Raw genomic sequence first — 22,802 nt, forward strand, 5'->3', positions numbered from 1 at the left:
TGTAGTTTGGTTTTCGTAGTCTTCACTGGCACTGGGATGGAGATGGGAATTCTGGCAATGATGTTAAAGAGACATTATCCTGAACAGAATTATTAAATATAATGAAAAGGAAAAGTGAAAGTAAACAAACAGATCTGTTAATCACCTTTAAAAACAATAGTAAGCAAACAGATCTGTTAACCACCTTTGAAAACAATCATTAACAGCTGTTTACCTAATTTAGATTAAACCACTTAAATCACGTGAATAAAAAAAAAGAAAATTCGGATCCATTTTTTCATGAGCCCTCCTCATATAAAAATATGGACATACACACATACTGACATGCAACACAAAACAGTGCACTCATAACATATAACACATAAGACAATAATAACAGCCTTCTAGCTTTACCTAGGTAAAATCTCCATTGCAATGTTTAAAAACTCCACAGTCAAAAAATAAAACACAGTCAAAAAACAAAGCTGATCAGAAAAACATTAACCTAGGTTTGTATGAGCTCAAAAAATAAAATAGAACTTTATGATGTGGGAAAAAGGCAATAATAAAATAGATATTGAAAAAAGGCACCGTGGTTAATCACTGTCGCAGATGTAAGAATAGCCAAGCTGGAGCTCTGGATATCAGCTGTTATGGATTTGAGTCAAATTATCTTCTTTTTGGTCTGTAGAAATTGTTTTAGTTAGTGTCTCTGGAATCTAAATCGGCTGCTGTTCTCCCTGTGGAAACACAAAAACAGAACCCCAACTCCAGACAAACACTGGGTCAGGAGCTTTCCAATGTCCTGTTAGAATATCTTTCCAAAGTACCTTAGGCTTATGTACATTTTTTGGATACATATGTCTTTCCGCAGCATTAAGTCCTGATGAATCCAAATTTTAAAAGTTTAGAGTAAAAAAAGGGTTATTTTAAGTTTATCTTTGGGGGATATATACCCCTTTAAGATCCTTTTAAATTTAAGTCTTTCAAAAGCATTTTGCCTTAGTTTTTAGAATTACTTTAGTCCTTTTAATTTTTAGATGTGGTTTGAAACCATAGTTGTCTTAGCCCTTTGTATTTTCTATCTGAAATACCTTTACTTGACATTTTTAACCATTTTCCATCTTATTTCTATCTTCTAGTTTTCTTCTAAGGTTTTTATATTTACCCTTAGTTGCTTTCTTCTCTCCTAGTTTTCTTTCATTTCCTATTTTGTGGGTATAAAATTCTTGTCTTTCTACATCTTTTTATCTTCCTATATCTTTATCTTTCTACATCTTCTCTCTTTTTTTTTTACCTTTTTGTACTTCTGTTTTTGAAGTTTTCCACTTCAAATTTTTAATCTTCTTTATCTAAATCTTTTATCTTATTATCTTCCCATTTTCATGGGTTATATTTTTTTTCCTCCATCGTGAAGGCATCTTAACCACCTTCAATTTAACCTTTTAAAGCTTTTTGCAATGTACTTAGACATTTTACAACTTTTTACTTTACCAAACAAAGATTATCTCATCTCCCTCTTTTTAGTTTAATAAGTACATTTTAATAGTTTGATGAGTAAAGCAATCTTCCTTCAATTTAACCATTTAAAGCATTTCATTTATCATCTATACTGTACTATTAAATGTACTTTTTCACCACCTACAGCTTCACTCTTTTAAACGAGGCTTAGATTTTGTTTAAATCGCTTAATATTAGTTTACATGGCTGCCCTTCAACCAAAGGCTCTTTTTTACTCCATTAAGAAGCTTTGTCTCAATCTGCCATGTACAAATACCTTTTTTTTCTTTCTACCTTTCTCAAGCTTTTAAATTAAATCTAGTTTCCTCAAAATCTTTTTAAATGGCATTTTACAAATTTTCACTTTACCACACAGAGATTATCTCAACTAGAAACATTTCTTTTTCCTTTAACCTTTTATATTAAAATATATTTCCACATCTTGAATCTTTTTATACCTCTTTTTTAACCATTAACCCTTTTTATAAATTCACATTCTAAAACAACCCTTATAAAATTACTCCACTTTAATAAGATGAAATACTTTCATGTTTTTTAAGGTACTGTTATACTGTAATTGAAACCCAGCTGAAACTTCTTATACTCTCTGTATATAAATTACACATGATAGAATCTTAACACTTAGTAACCTTGTTTCAGCAAAGACACAGACCAAAGCAATATTAAACATTTTTCCATTTGCCAATTTATGAAAACACACATAATGTTTAAATATATTACCTTATGGAACTTAATAAGTAAAGAGTACTTGATTTCATATTTAGTGGTTGATATTTTAACATTTTAGCTTTGTAAATGAATCAGCTGTCTGTAAAAACCAAGACAAGTATAGTGAACAGAACTAGTCATCTCTTTCTTGTTGAAGAAAAATCCTTCTACAGGATACCATAATGGTCCAATTGATATACTTAATAACTCATCTTTATAAAGCCATGGGCTACATTTTTGTATTGTATCAACATATGCCATAGTTTTTCTTGGTCTTACTGGGGTACCTCCTTCCTCTAACAATTTTTCTTCCTCGGAGGCGAACAACTTCAAACCTTGAGTCAACCATTTTCCTTAGTTTGCCTGAGAAAGTTCTAGGAACAGGCCACTTGAAATGAAAAAAAATAAATCAAAACAAGAACACATTGTTTTTTGAAATGGTCACCCATTTTTTTGCTCTCTTTCAGGAGCGAGCAAATTCACTTACCCCCAAGCTTCAGACATCCCACGTACGGGCCACCATAATGCCGCAGTCTTGGCTGGGCACAGAATCAGAAGGCACTCACAGCCTTGTAGATTCAAACAGCTATTCTTTATTCCTGACTCACACCGCCTCCACACAGGTTCGGGGGCAATCCAATCTCCCGAACAATTCACCTCCTAAAAACTTTTTCTCCAGGAGAACTCAGCGGGAACTCAGGCTGCAGGCACGCCCTACTCCCAGCAGCAATAATCTTCAACCTCCAACTTCCCTAAAACTCCTTTTGTCTTAAACCAGGAACACCCTAAGGAGTGGGATACTTCCTCAAACCTGATCAGCTCTAAACCCGGATCTGCCTTGGTCCTTGAGCAAGGTCACCTTACATGCAATGTCAACAGTGAAATCCATTTAACATGGGGTACGCTGGCAAGGAAATTTTGAAGCTTCATTCCTACTTGACAATGGCCCTCAGCACTCCCCAAGTACTTGTAAAAGTAGATTTGGACAAAGCTAGGAAAGCATATACTATCAATACATCTGCTATAGTGGTAATACATTTTAGAGATTTTTGTATTGTTTTTACTTATTAATTTTTATGACTGTTGTGTATTGGTTAAGAAAGACATAAATATTGGTTTATGAGCAATGCTACAAAATGTACAGGTAAATTCTTGCTAGAGGTTATTTGGAATTGCATTTATAACCAGCTTTGATTTACATAGTTTTAACCATATAGTATCCAATAATCTTCTATGCAGATCTTTTATTTACTTCAGAAGTCTTAACTTTATATGCTCTGTGTTGAGAATTAAGCTAAATGTAAAAAAGAAAACTTCAGTGGTTGGAAATGTTGCTTTTTAATAGTTCTGTACTTAATTTTTATTTGGAATAATAATCTCAGTGTAATTGTTATAGCAACTTTCTTTCTTGGTTATACCATATACCTATCTATTATGTGTATATTTCCTGCCACTTCTGAGAAATCTCTTATTTATATTCCTTGTACAGAATTTATTTGATATTTGTCTCTTTTGCACTATAGGTTGGCCGTATGTTTGGATACTTTCCAAAAGATTTCATCAAGGTAGTTCGTGAATATACTAAAGAAGAGCTACAAATTCCAACAGATGTAAGTTATGGATTTCTTTTTTGTTCTCAATTGTAAACTGGCTTATAAATCCATCGGTTATATTCAGTTAACTGCTTCTGAATGTTTTATAATGTGTTTGGGGGGCAATATAACATTTGTGTGTCAGATTTTCATTTGAAATCAGACTACCTGTAAAAAAAAAAGTTTGAAAGGCATTCAAGGGTGATTATATTATAATCTGAGAGTTGTCTAATATATTGAAACAGATATTCTAAGAGGCAAATAATTTCATTTTACAGGCAAAACTCATTGGATAGTTATTAGACATTTTAAGTATATTTAGGTTAAATTAATAAACTCTAACTTTTATACTAGGCTAGAAATATGTACTTACAAAGGTTTTCTTATTCTTAGTCATATACGGGATCATAGTCATGTTATAGATTTGGAAAAGGGGACCTGAGCGTTTCAGGTGATGTTCAGTCTCAGATCTTTTAAGGCCCCAACTGCTTCCTTTATACAACATTCCTGTATGGTGCTCTGACATAAATTGATTTTGTGACTGAAAGGATTTCGTGTTCTAGAATTCTCGCTTCAGCTGATTATTTTCTAGAGTTTTAAATTGTATAGTAATTGATGCCCACCAACACTGAAACATCTTTGGGCAGCTCTTTGTAGTGGCTGTAGAATATGCAAGCTGCTAGGCTAGGACAGTTCTTAGATTAGATGGACTGAATGGATAAAGTCATCCTGTTTGTTGTTGCTGTTCCTAAAATTTCTTTATAATCTCAGGGGCCATAAAATCACTTCTGTTGCTTGTTGGACTTCATTGTTGGTAAAGAGAGTTCTTGGGATTTAAGCTGTGACAGCAGTTCACTGATTACAGAGAACTCATTTGTTTTGAACTCTGCCTTCTCATTGTATTTCCCATTACATGCATCCCTCATGGCTTAGAAATGCATGTGATGAGGAGAGGAAATCACTCATCCGTACTACATTGAACTGCCTCCCCCACCCCCGGAACCCCCGCAGAATATTATGAATATTTAATTAGGAATGGAAATTTTTTAAAAACATGTCCATTCATACTATGGCTCCTTTTATATAAATTTGCTTACTAGTAGCAAGAAGGAAGACTAGATAATATACACATAATCCTGAGAGAGATCTTAGTGACTGTGAAACCCTGATGGAAGAGAAAGGTGTATACCTTGTTGAATCTTGTTTTCAGTTTGTTCTTGTGGTAATAATAATGTGAGGAGCCTCCTTAATATCATTCTTTATTCCATCCAATGTACTTGTATCTCAGTAAGATACTTTAAAACTGATTCATCTTTCTCAAGGCTGCAGGATCTTCCAGCTTCTCCTGAGCAAATGATTAAGAGTTAAATTTCTGAAACATAGGTGTAGATATTAAGAGCTGGAGGATCCTATAAGTGATACCTTGCCTTTCCCTACTTATGTTCAGAGCAAATTGAGAGAGACCCAAGAGTCAGGCAGTTGGAGATCAAATTGTCACCATTTTTACTCATTATGCTTTTTAAAGAATATGACCCATGTTAAAAAAAGAAAGAAAGAATAGACTTTCTAACACTGTAGTCTAGAAAAAGACAGATTTACTCAGCCATAGATGGAGTTAGGCAGTGAGGGTTGGAGGAGGGTAATCTGGTTGACCTCAAAGATTCTTTAGAACCAATCCTGAATTTGGGAGCGTGGATGAGTTTGCTTTTGTGATACTTTGTTATTGACACATTAATGGTTTTCTTTTCCTTACAGGAGACAGATTTTGTTTGTTTTGATGTTGGAGGAGACGATTTTGATAATTATAACGTAGAAGAACTTCTAGGATTTTGGGAATTGTATGATTCTGCATATGAAGATTCTGAGAAAGCTATAGAAAAAGTGGGACAATTTCCTGAAGTCTCCCAGGATGTTGAACCTGAACCTAAACCAGTAGTAGCAAACTCACAACAAATTGAAAGTGCATTCTCAGAAAACACTGTGGATCTTGAGGAACAATTTTTGGCTCAGAAGAACCATCCTCATGCAGATAGTCAAACAGATAATGCTCAGGGTGAACAAACTTCACTTGAACTTTTTGAAGAAATACTACCAGATAAATTGAAAGTGCCAGAAAGTGAAAAAAACAAAACCAGCAACATTTCTCAGGTCTCAAACGAACAGGAGAAGACTGATGCTTATAAACTTTTGAAAAAAGAAATCAATCCTCATCTAGAAACCAAAGAAAACAAACAAGAAATGAGTATAATTTGGAAGATTTTAAAGAAAACTGAAACCACAGCCAAAAGGGTAGACATGATGGACAAGGAACGAGGTGATATGGAAATGGGAAAGGAGGAAAGTCCTCTGGCAGATGAGGCTTCTTTATAAATTTGACTGTATAGTTCAGTCATCCTTTAAATGGGATGAAAACAATTAACCCTCCCGTATCCTTGCCCAGTTGTTCTCATGGGCTCATGCCAGGACATGGAGGGCAGTGTTGTGGTATCTGGAACTGTGTGCTGAGGGGGAGTGCTGATCATTGGGCTTAAGTGGGGGTAGATAGTGTCATCCATCTGGCTCAATGCATTCTTCTCCCTTGTAGAGATGCAGCCACCCCATGAAGATGATTTTCCTAAAGAGAACACAAATCGTCTTAATAGAAATCTTCATGAAGAGCCAAACCTCCTGCGTCATCATTTTAATATGAACCATCCTGAAGAGCCCAGCCTCTTGAATCAACCTGTGACTGAGGACATGGGTGTTTCAGAATTGTCTCAGATCCCAAATACTGAGAAAGTAGACCCAGGTAAAGCTTGCCAATTTTTCTCTACAAAGTAGAGGCATTACCATAATGAAGGCTTTCAAGGATATTTGTTGCCAAAGGTACGAAATAGAGCAGAGAGTGATATAGGTACATGTGAGTTCAAAAAAAAATATCTTAAGTGAGAGAAAAGCAAGAATAAAGATGACTAGAAATCAAAAATAGGCCAGAGACTGTAACTCACCTAAAAGCAAATGTTTAGGTATGACTAGCTTGTGTAAACCATTTACAACTAAAATATTTTTCTTCAAAGGCCTTATGCTCTAAAACTGTAGTTTTCAACCAGACCAACAGCACCAGAAACTCTAGGGGTGGGACCCACAATCTGTGTTTAGCAGGCCTTCCAGGAAAGTCTGGCCTAGTACAAGTTAGCTTGAATAATCACTGTTCATAGTCTCATAAATTCTGTGTTTTTCTTCTGTTTTCTTCTAAATGGAATATAATATAGCTCAAGTCCTGTTTTGACTTGCTTCCTGGACATGGTAATTAAACTTTTTCAAATGCAGTCAATGGTCCAGATCTTTATACTATATACTTACAGCAAACAGTACAGAACTGCAATCGATTTTAGATTGACACTTACGAATACTTCATCATAGTGCACAGTATCCAGTGGGAGATGAGAAACAATTTTTCAAAAAAATCCCCAATAATGGCATCAACAGCATTCTACTTTTGTGTTGCTCACTCTCATTTTATCAGTAAATTAGATGATGACTAATTGTTTATTTTAATCCATCCAGTATGGTGCTATGAAGCCATAATTACTGTATTTTGTGTTTTTAAAGGTTCTGGTCTGTAAGCATAGCTATAAGCATTATCCTGCACCAGTGCAGGGCTTGGCAGCACTGATCTGAACCTCCCCCCACCATCTGCACACACAGAGTGTAGGAGAACTCATAGCAAGGGGGGATTCAGTTAATTTGAGAAGGAATAACATATGAGTTCTCCCATTTTCCAGAAGACATTGCATCCATATATGAACACTACTGACTTCTGAACTGTCTTTAACTCTATAAGGTTATGAAAATGAATCACGCACCATTACGATTTGTTATTTTCATGCTCCAAAACTTTCAAGAATAGGGAAAACTTGACTTACAAAATTAAGAATGAATTATTTCCCTGGCCTTTTAAGTTCCACCACAAAATGATGTCAATGACCTTTAATAGGTAAAATCTTCCCAAATGTCATTTAATGTGTCTCAGGTGCTGAGATGCTGAGCCAATGGGGCAGACTTCACCAGCAGTCAAATTCATAGACCAATAGTGAATGGAGGGCCTGGGGTTGTAGCTCAGTGGTAGAGCACTTGTCTAACATATGAGGCACTGAGTTTGATTCTCAGCACTGCATACAAATAAATAAAATAAAAGTCCATCAAAAACTAAAAAAAAAATTAGGCAAAAGCTTAAAAAATAGTAGTGAATAGAATCTCAGGGTTGAGAAAGACCTTAGAGGCAACTGGTCCAACTTCTTAATAACTGCATGCTGGACTCCTGCTGTTTAATCAAACATACCCCAGGCTCATGTAACTCATACTGAAATTCCACCCCTACAAGCTCTCAGGTCTAACTGGAATTCTACCTCATTCACAGAGCCTCAATGCAGGTCTGTACCCAATTCCCTTTAGTCTCTCTTGGTACTACTGTGTTCTTTTTAAATAGTTGTCATCTGTCCATTCAATAAATAATTGTTGAGTATCTCTGCCAGGTGCCAGATACTGTGTTAAGCCTTGGCCCATTCCACCTGCAAATCTGCAAACCAAGACTCCCTCTCTTTCAGCTTTCCTAAAATTTTAAACACAAAGTTTCACCAGCACTAAATCCATGTTTTTTGAATGTGACCCTGTCTATATATCTCTGGTTTTAAAAATTTTCCTTGAGTAAATATTGTTCTGGTAGCAGTTGTATGGCCATGGAAGTAGTGGAGAGTAGACTGGAGATTGTTCATTTTATAATTGAAGGGTTTGACAGTTCTAATTAGGATTTTGAAGTTTTCTTCTCTGTTGTGTTAATTGTCTTTAGGAGAGCCACATATTCCAGGCACTGTGACTCATATATTTAGTGAAACACTCGATGAATATTGAAACTGAAGAGAGACAATTCTTATTCTATAGCATAAAATAAAATAGCAATTTCCCCTTTCAATTTTAGAGCTACTTATAACAGAAGGTACTCCTGTTGATGCTGCTGATACAGAAAACCAACTAGAGATAAAGGTCGAAGAGCCAGCAGATGCCACCCTTTTGGACAACATACTTTTCTTGTTATATTCATTCTTGCTTTATTTGTCTAAGATGGTAAGTTTGACATAGTTTCTTCAATTAGAATGTTGATTATTTATTAGTTTTTAAGTGGCTTCTGGTCACGAAGTGAAAAACTTAAAATGTCTTTATGAAAATGACTCTTGACCCTTTGAGTAGATAGCTCCTGAAACAAAAGCCATAGGGGTGTGGCTTTAATGGCTACTTGGTTTAGCACATGAGGAAGATTTGCTGTCTACCAAGGCTGGACATTTGCACACCTGTAAAAACTTGGTTCTTCCCCTCAGAACCTTTCATTCTGGCAGGGAGATAACAGCATTCACTTGAAATACAGTAAGATAATGGCAGAAAGAGAGGTATTTATTCGATGGTAGAACATTATTGTCCATAAATGCATTTATTATGGTTGGAAGGGTGATCAGTAAGGTCAGAAAGTGGTTGAGATGTGATTGAAGCACAGGCAAAAGGCAAACAGGAGTCTGACATGTGGTTTGTTGTTGATTAGACAGGCTGGGGTGGTGGGGGAAGCTGGCAGTCAGAAGAAATGTGTTCAGAGAAATGGAAATATGAAGAAAGGATATTTGGGGAGGGCAGGAGAATGTGAATAGTTGGTGTTGTAAAGTGTGAAGTTGGAGGGGGATGGGCCTGTTGGAGAGGCCAGCAAATCTTAAAGGAAGTCATGAGCCAAAGTAGCATTAGACCATTAATAGTGGGGATCCTTAGAAAGTTTTAAGAATGAAAGGAATTAGGTTAGATCTGTTTCTTAGAAAGAGTCACTTAAGGCTGATCTTTCTAAAGAAAATCATGATCCAAACAAGACATTTAATCTGTCTAGAAGCTTATCTAAGCATTTTAGGACTTACCTCCCCCCTATTGGTATTTGTTGATATTTGACTTTTAGAGTTTAATTATAGGAATGAGAAAGCTTTTAGAGGTTGGAGGATAAGATGGTCCTAGTGCCATTGTGACAGTAATCCTCCTCAACTGAAGTTGTTTCCTGTAGGTTGTGTTATTTCAAGGCTTGTGTAAGAAAGATGATGTTGTTGTTTTCCTTGTAAAATGTGTAGATTTTGAAGCCAGGTAGATCTGGTTTCAAATCCCAAGGTTATCATTTAGACGTTTGGGCAAATAACTAAACTTTTGAAAAAAGTTTTCCTCATCTGAAAAATGTAGATAATGCTTACTCCAATCATAAGAATTAAATGATTTGACAAGGTAAAATGTCTGGTGAGGTGTCTGGCATTTTGAAGGGTTTTACCCCTACACACGCCCTAATTCTCATGTAGACAGTCAGAAGGTGATATAAAGACAATGAATACCTGGGGAGGAAAGACCACCAGGGTGGAAAAGATGTGGTGGGGAGAAACAAATCATTTTTCAATTGGCTCCATGTTTGTTCATGATGGTGGCAGCCACCTGGGTAAGGGGTATGTACGAGCCAGGCAGTTAGAATAATTATATTTCCAGTGATTAAAGCAGTCTTCTACAGTCATAATTTGATTATCAGAATGAATCAGCATCACTTGGAAAGTTAACAGCCTCATGATATGGGAAGGATTTCTTTATTCATATTTTTTAGGTATGCACAGAGCCCTCCTCTAGGTCTAGGTCAGGGGACATGAATGTGGTGCAGGTATGGTCAGTGATTGTACGGTGATAGGTAAGACATAGACGTGAGTGGCAAAGAAGAGGCACAATGTTAGGAGACTGATTTGAAAGGAGATTTCAAAAAGGCATTTTGATGGCCCAGTATGTACAGGACATTGTGTGAGGACTAAAAGAGTCTAACAGGTGTAAGGTATGATTGTGATTTTTGAAAGCCTTAAGAAAAGGACTTAACAAATATATGCAAAAATTATGAACAAGTCAATGTAAAATCTTAAACAAGTAGTATGATATCTGATAGGACTGGAGAGTAATAGGCTCTGATGTGTTTGGGAGATGTGCACCAATCAGATTCATTGATCAATGGAATCTTAGCAGAATCTTAGTGTTAGAAGAAACCTTGGAAGGCTGTTAGTCTAGTTTTTCACTCATTGCTGTTATTTTCTTTACTGTGGCCCTGACGAATAGTTATGAGGCCTGTACACCAGTATTTCCTAGCACGAGTCACTCTCTTACAAGGCTATATGTTCTTCTGTTGTCTAGTTCATCCTTGTATTGACTCCAAATTTTCCTCCACATGATTTCCTCTATAAAATTGAATTCTTTTCTACATAGAAATCCTTTAAATATTTGAAGTTATATCTTAATTTAAAAATTATTTTTAGTATTTTTATTATGGAAACTTTCAAATAAGAGCAGAGAGAATAGTAGGGAACTATAGGTAACCATAACATACTGTATATTTTAGAATACTAGAAAAAAAGATTGTGAAAGTTTTACCATAAAGAAATGATGTTTGAGGAGGTAGATATATTTAACTGATTTAAACGTTATGTAGTGTATACATGCATCAAAATGTCATGTTACCTACTTCAATAATTATAATGTTTGTTTCTATGTACTAGTTAAAAAATAAATTTAATTAGAAAAGCTTTAAAGAAAAGCATAGAGAATAGTATAATGAACCCACGGGCCATCACACAACTTAACAGTAATTCCTTGATAGCCAATATCAGTGAGTTTTTAAAATTTGTTCTCATTGGTTATACATGATAGCAGAATGCATTTCAATTCATTGTATATAAATGGAACAAAACTTTTCCTAGTTGTACACAACACGTGTAGTCCTACATGTACCTCGGGTAATGTGGTTCATCTCATTCCACCATCTTTCTTATCCCTCTGCCCCCTCACCTGTCCTACCTCCCCTTTGCCCAAAGTTCCTCCATTCTTTCCATGCCCCTTACCACCCACCTCACCCCCATTATGGGTCAGCATCCACTTTCAGAGAGAACATACAGCTTTTGGTTTTGGGGATTGGCTTACTTCCCTTAACCTGATATTCCCATTCACCCGCAGATGCCATAATTTTTTTCTCTTTTAATGCTATAAGTAATATTCCATTTCATATATGTACCACAGTTTCTTTATCCATTCATCTGCTGAAGGGTTGGTTCCACAAAACTATGGAATACTTCACAAATGTGGGTGTCATCCTTGCTCGGGGACTATGCTGATTTTTTCTGTATTGTTCCAATTTTAGTATATGTGCTGCCAAAGCAAGCACACTCTGAGTTTTAACAAATGTAGATACCCATGTAAAAACTACCATAATAAAGATATAGAACAGTTTTTTTTTCACTAGAAAAGGGGTTTCCTTGGGATCCTTCCCAGTGAGTGCCTTCACCACCTGTTCCAGGCAACCATTGATAACTTTTTTTTTAAACTATAGATTCATTTTTCCTACAGTACTGTTTCATATATATGCCACTATAAGTGGACTCATATCTAGGAGTGCAATTGCCTCCTACATTTAATGTATGTTTTTGTCTTATGTGATACTGTCAAGCCATGCTAAAAAATGACCACAATCATTTTATACTTCCACCAGCAATTTAGGAGACTTCCACTTGACTTCATCTTCACTAGCACTTGGGCCATTTTAGTGGGTATGTCTTTGTGAGTTTATTTCCTGATAATTAATGATATTGAGTGAACTTTTTTTTTCTTTTGAGATAGGGTCTCACTAACTTCCTTAGGCCCTTGATAAGTTGCCAGCCTCACACTTGGGATCTTCCTGCCTCAACCTGGGATTGATTGCTGGGATTACAGATATGTGCCATGATGCCAGGATCAAATACTTCTTCATGAGCTTGTTGACCATACTGTTTTTGTATGTCAACTCTCTCTGGCTAGCTGGAATCCAGACTTCTCCCAGCTCAGTGCCAACTGTGGAATTGGTTAGCTTATAGTTGTTCTTGGCCCTCACAGGTACTGCTTAGAATGTAGCCCCAAACTGAAGACCACCTCCATGCAGATTTCTGGAACTCTTTTTCTTTGTGGCTCCCATGTTTCTGGTAGTTTTCTCTACATATTTTTGGCTGCTTAATCTCCTGTAACTCTGGTCTCTCTCTCCTCAGTGAGACTGTTGTGCCCCATTTGTGTTCCCCTTTTCAAACTGAGGTCTAGAGGGTGCCTCCAGGTAGAATGCTCACCTATTTGTTCTCCTGCTCTTAGGGGTGACAGTTGCATGTTCCTTGTGGCTTTCTATCTGAAAAATAGCTCTTTAAAAATCTTTTTTGACTGGGCATGATGGCACATGCCTTAATCCTAGTGGCTCGGGAGGCTGAGACAGGAGGATCACAAGTTCAAAGCCAAAAGTGAGGTGCTAAGTAACTCAGTGAGACCCTGTCTCTAAATAAAATACAAAATGGGGCTGAGACTGGGGATGTGGCTCAGTGATCAAGTGCTCCTGAGTTCAATCCCTGGTACCAATATATGTATTCCAACTTTCTGGTTGCTTTCAGTGGGAGAACAAGTCTCATATAAGTTACTCTCTATTGATTTCTCCTTTTGTTGTAACTTTTTGCAATAATTGAAAAAAATATGTTTGTGGGACTTCTAGGATATATTGTAGTTTGGGTGAATAAATGACATCCCCCTGGTACAACAATTTAACCTGTTTTCTCTATTGCCCTTTTTTTTGGTGGTGCTGGGGATTGAACCTCGGGCTCCATGCATTCTAGGCAAGTGCTGAGCTAACAACCTCAGTCTCTCTCTGTTGCTTTATATTTCTTGGAAATTGGTAGTCAGGTTTAGGTTCAATTCTGTTTCTTATGAAAATTTAATAGGAAATATTGCATTGACATCTGCATGTCCTCTCCTTTGATGTTGACTACTAGTCAACAGTGACCTTGGTGAGATTTGCTAATATATTACAGGTTGCAAAATAGCAATGGTCTGAGTTGCTGGGATTTTTCTTTCTTCATTTAAAGGCTGGGATGCCTATACAAATAAAAATTTATGATTGATTATTCTTTCTTTTTTTTGGTACTGGGGATTAAACTCAGGGGCACTTGGCTAGTGAGCCATATCCTCAGCCCTATTTTGTATTTTATTTATATACAGGGTCTCACTGAGTTGCTTTAGCAATTCACTTTTGCTGAGGCTGACTTTGAACTTGCTATCTTCCCTCCTCAGCCTCCCAAGCTACTGGGATTGCAAGTGTGTGCCACAGCGCCTGGCTATGATTGATTATTCTTTACACAGATATTCGGTTTGTATAGTTAAGGCAGGAGATAAACATTTGATTCCTTTTCTTCATTTAAACACTTTTCAGAATAGTAAGGTATTATTCTAGCATTATCAAATGATACCCAAAGTGGCTTTTGAAATCTTTTTAACTTTTATTTAAGAGTCAATATGATGTCATGCATTTAAAAATATTTGGTGTGTTTAATCCAGTTAGGAATAGTAATTGTTCTTATCTGATGCTCAATTTCTCCCCCTTTTGCCTTGTAGAAGCCTCTTTATCTTGGCTCCTGGGACCCTTTGCCACCACCTAGTGGTCATTGTTACCTGTTTCCCTTGCTTTTGAACTATGAGATGTTCCAAGTTCATCTTAAACATTTCCTATCCAGACCTTGAAGGAACTATTTCTCTAAAAGAACTTTGGTTTCTTTCAATAGGAAATGATATTTAGAGGCTACATTCCAAGTACTAGGATTGCTTATTGCTCAAATTGACTGTCATTTGTAAGCCATTTTAGTGAACAAAGCTCAGAAATATGTGGGGATTTTTGATCATGTCATTTAGATAATTCCCATGAAAATTCAGGATGTTAGAGAGATTTTACTTCACTTCATCTATCTTAGATTTGTGTTTTCTTTCTCTGATGTTGGAGTTCCAGTTTTCAATGACATAAATATAATTGTTTACAGTCTTGTGCCACTTAATGACGTTTTGGTCATTAGTGCATAATAATGGAGCTAAAAAATTCTTGACACCTAGTATTTTTAATCTTTTTTGTGTTTTGATATGTTTAGATATATAAACATTTACAATGTTACAATTGTCTACAGAATTCAGTATAATAATATCTTATAGGTTTTTATCCCCAAAGCGATGATATACCATATATGAATACCTACGTGTGGAAATGGCTATATTTTCTAGGTTTGTATAAGTATACTCAATGATGTTTACACAGTGAAATTGCCTAAGATGTGTTTCTCAGAATTTATTCCCATTATTAAGCAACACACGACTATATTTATGTTGTTTAAAATACTTTCAGGAATGTATTCCTGAAATGAAATGAAATTCTCTTGTCTTTAAGCTATATCCCACTAAGGTATGTTTGAAATAATTCATTTCTGTGGTTTGTCACCAACATGATATCACAGGTTGTTTCATTTTTGCTTTCAATATTTAGGTGTTAATTTTTAAAGATTTTTTTTATTTATTTTACAATTATTTAAATATTTAGAAGAGCCAAAGTTAATTTGTGAAAATAAGTTGTTTCTGTTTTCTGGTACTGGTGATTGAACCCAGGGCTCCTATCCACTGAGCCACATACCTAGGCTCTTTATTTTTTATTTAGAGATAGTTCTCACTAAGTTGCGTAGGGACTTGCTAAGTTGCTGAGGCTAGCTTTGAACTTGTGATTCTCCCGCCTGATTTTGAAAGAACTCTAGCTTTTGTCCCAGTTCTGTCTACCCTGATATTACTCTCTTTTATAGTTAACTTTTAAAATTTATTTCATTATGCATTCTGCTATTAAAAAAATAAGCAAATGAGAAAAGGGATATGCAGCTCAGTGGTAGAGCACTTGCCTACCACACAGGAGGCCATGTGTTCAATCCCCAGCACCATAAAAAGAAAAAGAAAAGCAAATGATTTTTACATCTAGCTATGATAGCTTTATATAGGTACTGGCTTCACCTTCCCAACTGAAACAACTAAAATAAATATGAAAAAAACCCCACAAACATATAAAATTTTAAGATCCAGTAACATTGAAGATCAAGCAACAAAGAATGATTCTGGAAACATAAAGAACAAATGCTATGAGCTCTTTAGTTGCCCCAGCTTTTACTATGTTAAGAGATTCCCAAGCCATGACAAAGAAGGGGAAGTCAGGCAGAACCAGAGGATACCATGAATTGAGAGATGGTGCTGAGATTCCAGGAAAACCAAAGTGACTAGAATTCACAGGGTGGAGTACCAAAAGAAGGTTGCTACATTGAGAGACAATTCTGGAAATCTGTGAACGGCTCTCTGAGTGTTCAGCAGGGTATTGATCTGCACATAAGTGTGATGAAACTGCTTAGCAAGTCAGAGAAACCATCTTAAGTGATTAGAAGGAACAGGTCTTAACACAGGGACCAGAATAGCACCTGGAAAAAACTATCTAAGGAAGTTGGGTAGAATAATCAGAAGGGTGTTACCTCGGACTATTACAGTTTATGTCATACCTAACAAATATTCAGACCCAAGAGAATCAAATTGTTTCCAGTAATTTAATTGTATACGAAATATTAAGAATAGTAATTCGTAATGTATGGCATCGAATCAAAGCTTACCAGGCATGCAAAGAAGCAAGAAAAATACAATCCACAATGATGAGGAGAAGAATCATCCAATCAAAGCCAACTGAGAACTATCGGAGATGTTAGAATGAGGTAATGGCATTTTTTAAAAAGTCATTACTACTATATTTCATGTGTTAAAAAGGTAAAAAGAGATATAGAAGATATATTTTAAGAAAATCAGACTTCTAGAGTTGAAAATATATGATAAACACAGTGGATGGGATTAATGCCAGAATAAGCATTGTGATGAAATTATTAGTGAACTTGAGGACATAGCAGGAGAAGTACCCCAAATGAAACAGGGAAAATTTCTTCTGTTAAAGAAAAGTGAACCAGAGCATCAGTGAGCTGTGGGACAGTTTCAAGTTGAGCTATGAGAGGTATTCAGAAAAATATTTTAAGAAATGATGGCCAAAAATTTGTGAAAACTGTACATCTGCAGATCCAAGATATTAAATGGGACTACAGTACAAAAAGCATGAATAAAGCTATATCAAGGTATATTATATCATAAATAAATTGCTCAAAACCAGTGATAAAGAGCAATCTTAGCAGTTAGAGAAGACATTTATGTAGAGAAGAACTAAGGATGACATCAGATTTCTTGTCAGAAATTAGGCATAAGAGAATATAGTGGAGTGATACCTTTAATATATTTGAAGAGTAATAATGTTGGCCGATAATATCATGCCCAGTGAAATATCTTTCTAAAATGAAGACTTGTACTGACATACAAGCTGAAAGAATTCACCTACACTTGCACCAAGACAGCAGATGGAAATAATGGAATAAAGGAGTAAAGAACACTGAAAATGGTGACTGTGTGCATAAATATTTAAAATAATTTTTCTTATTTGAACATTTTAAAAAGTCATTGACTGTTTAAAGACAAATATGAGTGTAGTATGGGACTTAGAAAACATGTAAAGTAAAATACATGACAACAGTATAAATCTCAGAAGGGTAGTAACTATTGTAACGTTCTTATTGAATATGTGAAGTAATATAGTATCATCTGAAGGTAGATTGTGACAAATTAAAGATGTATATTCTAAACCCTGAAGCACTAAGATTAGAAAACAGAGTTATAGCTTAATAAGCCAATAGAGGAATCACTAAAAATACCGATAGTGGTATTTCTGCAAAAGAAGACAGAAAGAAAAGAAAAAGAACAAAGAACAGAAGGAACAAATAGAAGATTATATTAAGCTTACACCTATGCACGGCAGTAATCCTATTAAGTGGAAAGTATCTAAATACATCAGTTAAAAACAGAGATTGTCATATTGCCTAAAGAAGCAAGACCCAAATAGATGTCTAAGGGAATAACACTGTAAATAGAAAGACACAAAGAAGTCAAAATTAAAATGATTGAAAAAGGTATCTCATGTTAAACACTAGTCAAAGGAAATCTGGAGTAGCTACATTAAACCAAAAGAGGTTGTGGGGCAAAATATATCATCAGGACTAAAGAAAGTTATTTCCTAATGATAAACGAATCAGTCAAGATTATATAATAAACCTAAATGCTTGTACTTTTAATATTAGACCTTCAAAATACATGAAGTATCAAAATTGATAGAATTATGAGGAAAATGATGAATCCTATAGATTACATTTAGAGATTTCAATATCCTCTCCTCAGCAATTGGCAGAAAACGAAAAATAAAAGTAAGGTTGTAGAAAGTGTGAATGACATAATCAATCCATCCATTTGAAATTAATTGACATTTATAGAAAACCTCCAAGGAGCTTGGTGCACATGGAACATTTACCAAGATAAACTATATTCTGGATCTTAAAAAAATTATCAGTAAATATAAAAGTATTCAAAGTCAGGCAAAGCTTATTCTCTGAACACAATAAAATGAGAAATCAATAATGGAAAAATCTGGAAAATTCTCAAATATTTGAAAACTTAAGTGCCAGGCTGCTATCTGCTATCTATCTATATCTATATGTATATCTGTATCTATCTATCATATATATATATATATATATATATATATATATATATATGTATATATATATATTTGGTATAAATGAACAACACAGTACATTTATTTTTATGTGGTGTTGGGGATCGAACCCAGTGCCTCACACATGTGAGGCAAGCACTTTACCACTGAGCTACAACCTTAGCCCCCACTGCTAAATAATTTTTGAGTCAAATAAATCAGAGAAGAAATTCATATTTTGAGTTGAATAAAACTGAAAACAATATATCCATTTGTGCAATGTCACTAAAGTGTTATTGGAAAACTTATAGCACTACCAGGCCCAAGATAGCTTTATTAAAAAATAAGTCTCCAGTCATTGACTTAGTTCCTACTATGAGAAACTAGAAAAGGAAAAATAAGTTAATCTCCAAGTAAGCAAGAAAAAAAGATATAATAAAGACCATAAGTCAGTAAAATTTTAAAAAAAGGAAAATAAGAGAAAATCAATGAAACCCAAAGCTAGTTCTTTAAGATGAATAAAATTGATCAACATCTAGTGAGGGAAATAAAAGAGGAGACACGGGTTACCAATATTCGCAATCAGAGAAGGGATATCACTACAGATTTCACAGATACTAGACTGATAATGGGGATATTATGAACAGTTTATGTTAATTAACTTGACAATTTAGATGAAATGAAGAAATTTTATTTAAGCCACAAATTGCAAAAGTTCACTCAAGAAAAATAGACAATTTCATAAACCTTGTTGACTATTAAAGAAATTGAAGGTATAGGTAAAAACCTTTCTTCAAAGAAAAAAATATAAGACCAAGATAGCTTTATTGGTGATCCAATTAAACCTGTAAGGAAGAAATGATACTAATTCCTAATAGTAGTAGTAATACTAAACCCTTGTAGAATATTAAAGCAAGGAAATAGTTCTCCTATGAATCCAGTGTTATCACTACACCAAACCAAGGCAAAGATATAATAAGAAAACCACATACCTCTCATGGGATCTCCAATGAATCTGTACAGAAATTCTAAACAAAAATTTAAGTCAAATACAACAATATGTAAAAGGAAAATACATCATAGACAAAAACTAGATGGATGATGGGGATTTATGTCAAGAATCCAAAATTTATTTAACATTTGAAAATCAATTAAATTTACCACATTGATGTACCTAAAAGCACAATCTTTATGTTTAGCTCGAGAGATACAAAACAAGCATTTAAAAAATATAGCAGAGGGGGGAAATGTTGGGGAGTAATATTGGCCAAATTATATTGTTATTTTGTGTGCATGTACAAGTAGGTGACAATAAATCGCATCGACATGTAAAAAAAAAATCAGCCCTGATTATTAATTAAAAAAATTTTTTAGATGTTGATTAACTTTTATTTTATTCACTTATTTATATGCGGTGCTGAGATTTGAACCCATTGCCTCACACATGCTAGGCAAGTGCTCTACCACTGAGTATCAACCCCAGCCCCTCAGCATTGATTATTGATGTAGAAAAACAAACAACAAACTAGGAATATAAGGGAGCTGAAAACATCCTCTGAAAAAATGCAGCTAACCTCATACTTAATGGTTGATAATTGAATACTTTTCCCCAAGATCAGAAACCAAACAGAGATGTCTACTCTCATTACATCTATTCAGCATTGTACTGGGGTGCAGTAAGGAAATAGCTAGTATACTAAGGCAAGAAAAAGAAATAAAATGCACTCAGATTGGAAAGGAAGAAATAAAATTCTCTTTCTTTTCAGATAACATGAATATATATAGATACAATCTGGTATGATCTAGAAAAAAGCTATTGTAAGGTTGACAGATAAAATTTACATCTAAAAGCAATTATATTTTCTATATATTAACAATGAATAATTAGAAATTGAAATTTTAAAGATTTCCATGTACAATAGAATAAAAATATGAAGTATTTAAACATAAACGTGGCAAAAACTAAAATGTATATATTAAAAACTATAAAATATTGCTGATAGAATTTAAAGAGAACCTAAATGGAGAGATATACCTAATTTATGAGTCAGAAGACTAAGGTGTCCATTCATCCCAGTTTAATCACCAGAGTCAACATTATTCCAATCAAAATCCCTGCAGAGTTTTGTAGAAAATGACAAGCTGATTGCAACGTGGCTTCAAGACTTAATCTAGGGCTGGGGATGTAGCTCAGTGGTAGAGGACTTGCCTAGCATATGCAAGGTCCTGTGTTCAATCCCTAGTACCATACGAAGAGGAAAAAAAAATATTCTAAACCTACAGTAATCAGGATTGCAGACAAAACATATTGAAACAGAGCCAAGAATTCAGAGATAGATACACAATATATATGGCAACAGTCATTGACAAAGATGGAAAGACAAGTAGAGAATGGAAAGTTTTTTCAGCAAATGGTACTGAAATTACTGCATATTTATATGCAAAATATTGATCCATGCCTTGCATTAGACACCAGAATTAACTCACAGACTTAAATATTAAACTCAAAACTACAAAACCTCTAGGAAAAAAATAAGAGAAAAATTTTTGTTGAACTTAGGTTTGGCAAAGATTTCTTAAATTTGACAACAAAAGCATTAAAAAGGATTTGACAATGTGGGATTCATCAAACTAAAACCTCTGTAATTCAAAATACACTTTGAAGTCAATGAAATAGACAAAACACAAGCTGGGAGGAAATTACTGTAAAGCATTTATCAAGACTTGCATCAAGGATATATGAAGAACTCTTAGAACGCATTAGAAAAAAATATAGTCCTGTAAAATAACACTTCATCAAAGAAGATAAACAGATAGTAAATACATTAAAAATGCTTGACATAATTATCAGGGAAATGCAATTTTGAAGCATAAGAGTTACCACTACACACTTATTAAATATCTAATATTAAAGACAATTGTGCTGAGTGGTTGGAGAAGAGATGGAGGAACTGGATGGGTACACATCTGGTGGGGATATAAAGTGGTAGAATCACCTTCTTAAAAAGGTAAACATACACCAGTCATATCCAACCATTCTTTTCCAAAGAAAAGATAAGTTATATAGCAATAGGAGGAATTTTATATCAGTGTTCTTGGCTATTTTATTTGTAAAAGCCCCAAACTGGAAAAAATTCCAAATGTCTATCAATAGATGATAGAAAAATTGTGGTATGTACATGTAATGAAATGCTACTCAGCAATAAAAATAGATGATAGATAAACTGATGTAGATGAATCTCAAATTATGCTGAATAAGAGAAGCCATAGAAAATATAATATATTATCCCATACACATAAAACTTGAGGAAAACAAAGCAATCTATTAAGATAAGACATTTTGCTGGAGGAATGGGAAAGTGGGGGGCAAGAAAGAGGGGTGACAAAGGGCAAAATTACCTAGAGAATGAGAATATTTTTGGAAGTAAAGGATGTGTATATTATCTTGATTATAATGGTGATTTCATAATTTCATGTTAAAATTCATCAAATTGCACACTTTAAATACATGTAATTTATTGCATGTCAGTTTTACCTCAAAGCTATAAGAAATAATATATTCATCTTTTTTCACTTTCTAAGATACAAATAGTATTCTATAAATATTTTTCTCTACTTCATTTTTAAAAAATGTATTCCGGAAACCAGCTCTTAGCAGTATTTAAAATTATTTTCTTTCTTCTTTGGTTTATTCAACAACTTTCATTGATGACGGTTATTTCAGCCTTTTGTGACCATCTTGTATTGTTATAATTAATGCTTGAATAACATAGTTTTGTAAATACAAGTTTTAAACATTTGTTGTTGTATTCCCAGTATCTTTAGAAATTAGGGCTGGTGGACTATAGCTCAGCAGTAGAGCACTTGCCCAAGATACCCTTCCCCAGCACTGAAAAAGTTAAAAAAAAAAGTGGGATTGTTGAGTTAATAGGTAAATATATAAGCAGTTTTGGGAGATGTTGCCAAATCTCATTCATAAGGGTTGTATCATTTTGTATACTTATTAGCAGTGTCTGAGAATTTGTATTCCCCCACATTCTCTCACCTACTGAGTATGTTGTCAAACGTTTGGATCTTGCCAATGCAAGTGAGAAATGGTGTCTTGGTGTGGTTTAATTTGTATTTTGTTCATTATGAGCTAAGCAGAGCATGTTTCCATATGTTATAGCTATTTGCATTTCTTTTCCTGAGATCTGTTTATTTCTTCAGCCCATTTTTGTATAGGTTTGCTGGCCATTTTATTTATAATGTTCTTTATATTTCAGGAACATGATTCTTTGGACAATAATATGTTGCAAATATTTTTTCTCAGTTTGTCATTGTCAAACTGCGTGTGTGTGTGTGTGTGTGTGTGTGTGTGTGTGTGTATGTGTGTGTGTGTGTGTGTGTGTAGCAGGTTTAGATACAGCCAGGAAAGATTTTTTCAATGAGGCAGGTTTTGCCCACTCATAATACATAGAAAATTTCACTTAATATTTTCTAGTACTTGTTTATTTTCT

The 22,802-nt window shown here is 34.7% G+C and overlaps 1 protein-coding gene and 1 non-coding gene across 10 annotated transcripts in view; one reads left to right on the forward strand and one right to left on the reverse strand.

The window, feature by feature from the left end:
• LOC144375117 (transport and Golgi organization protein 1 homolog) overlaps positions 1-22,802 on the forward strand; it is a 107,792-nt gene that overhangs the window by 63,662 nt on the left and 21,328 nt on the right. For all 9 annotated transcript variants that reach the window (XM_078038670.1, XM_078038669.1, XM_078038672.1 and 6 more), the window contains 4 exons: positions 3,732-3,818; positions 5,556-6,114; positions 6,385-6,588; positions 8,758-8,903. In XM_078038670.1, coding sequence (XP_077894796.1) covers positions 3,732-3,818; positions 5,556-6,114; positions 6,385-6,588; positions 8,758-8,903 — 996 coding nt within the window. The remainder of the gene's footprint in view (positions 1-3,731; positions 3,819-5,555; positions 6,115-6,384; positions 6,589-8,757; positions 8,904-22,802) is intronic.
• Positions 11,933-12,039, reverse strand: LOC144375522 (U6 spliceosomal RNA). Its single transcript, XR_013435591.1, has one exon. It is a non-coding gene; the product is annotated as a U6 spliceosomal RNA (small nuclear RNA).

The sequence above is a fragment of the Ictidomys tridecemlineatus genome, chromosome 2 (genome assembly GCF_052094955.1).
Source record: "Ictidomys tridecemlineatus isolate mIctTri1 chromosome 2, mIctTri1.hap1, whole genome shotgun sequence".
Lineage (NCBI taxonomy): Eukaryota > Metazoa > Chordata > Mammalia > Rodentia > Sciuridae > Ictidomys > Ictidomys tridecemlineatus.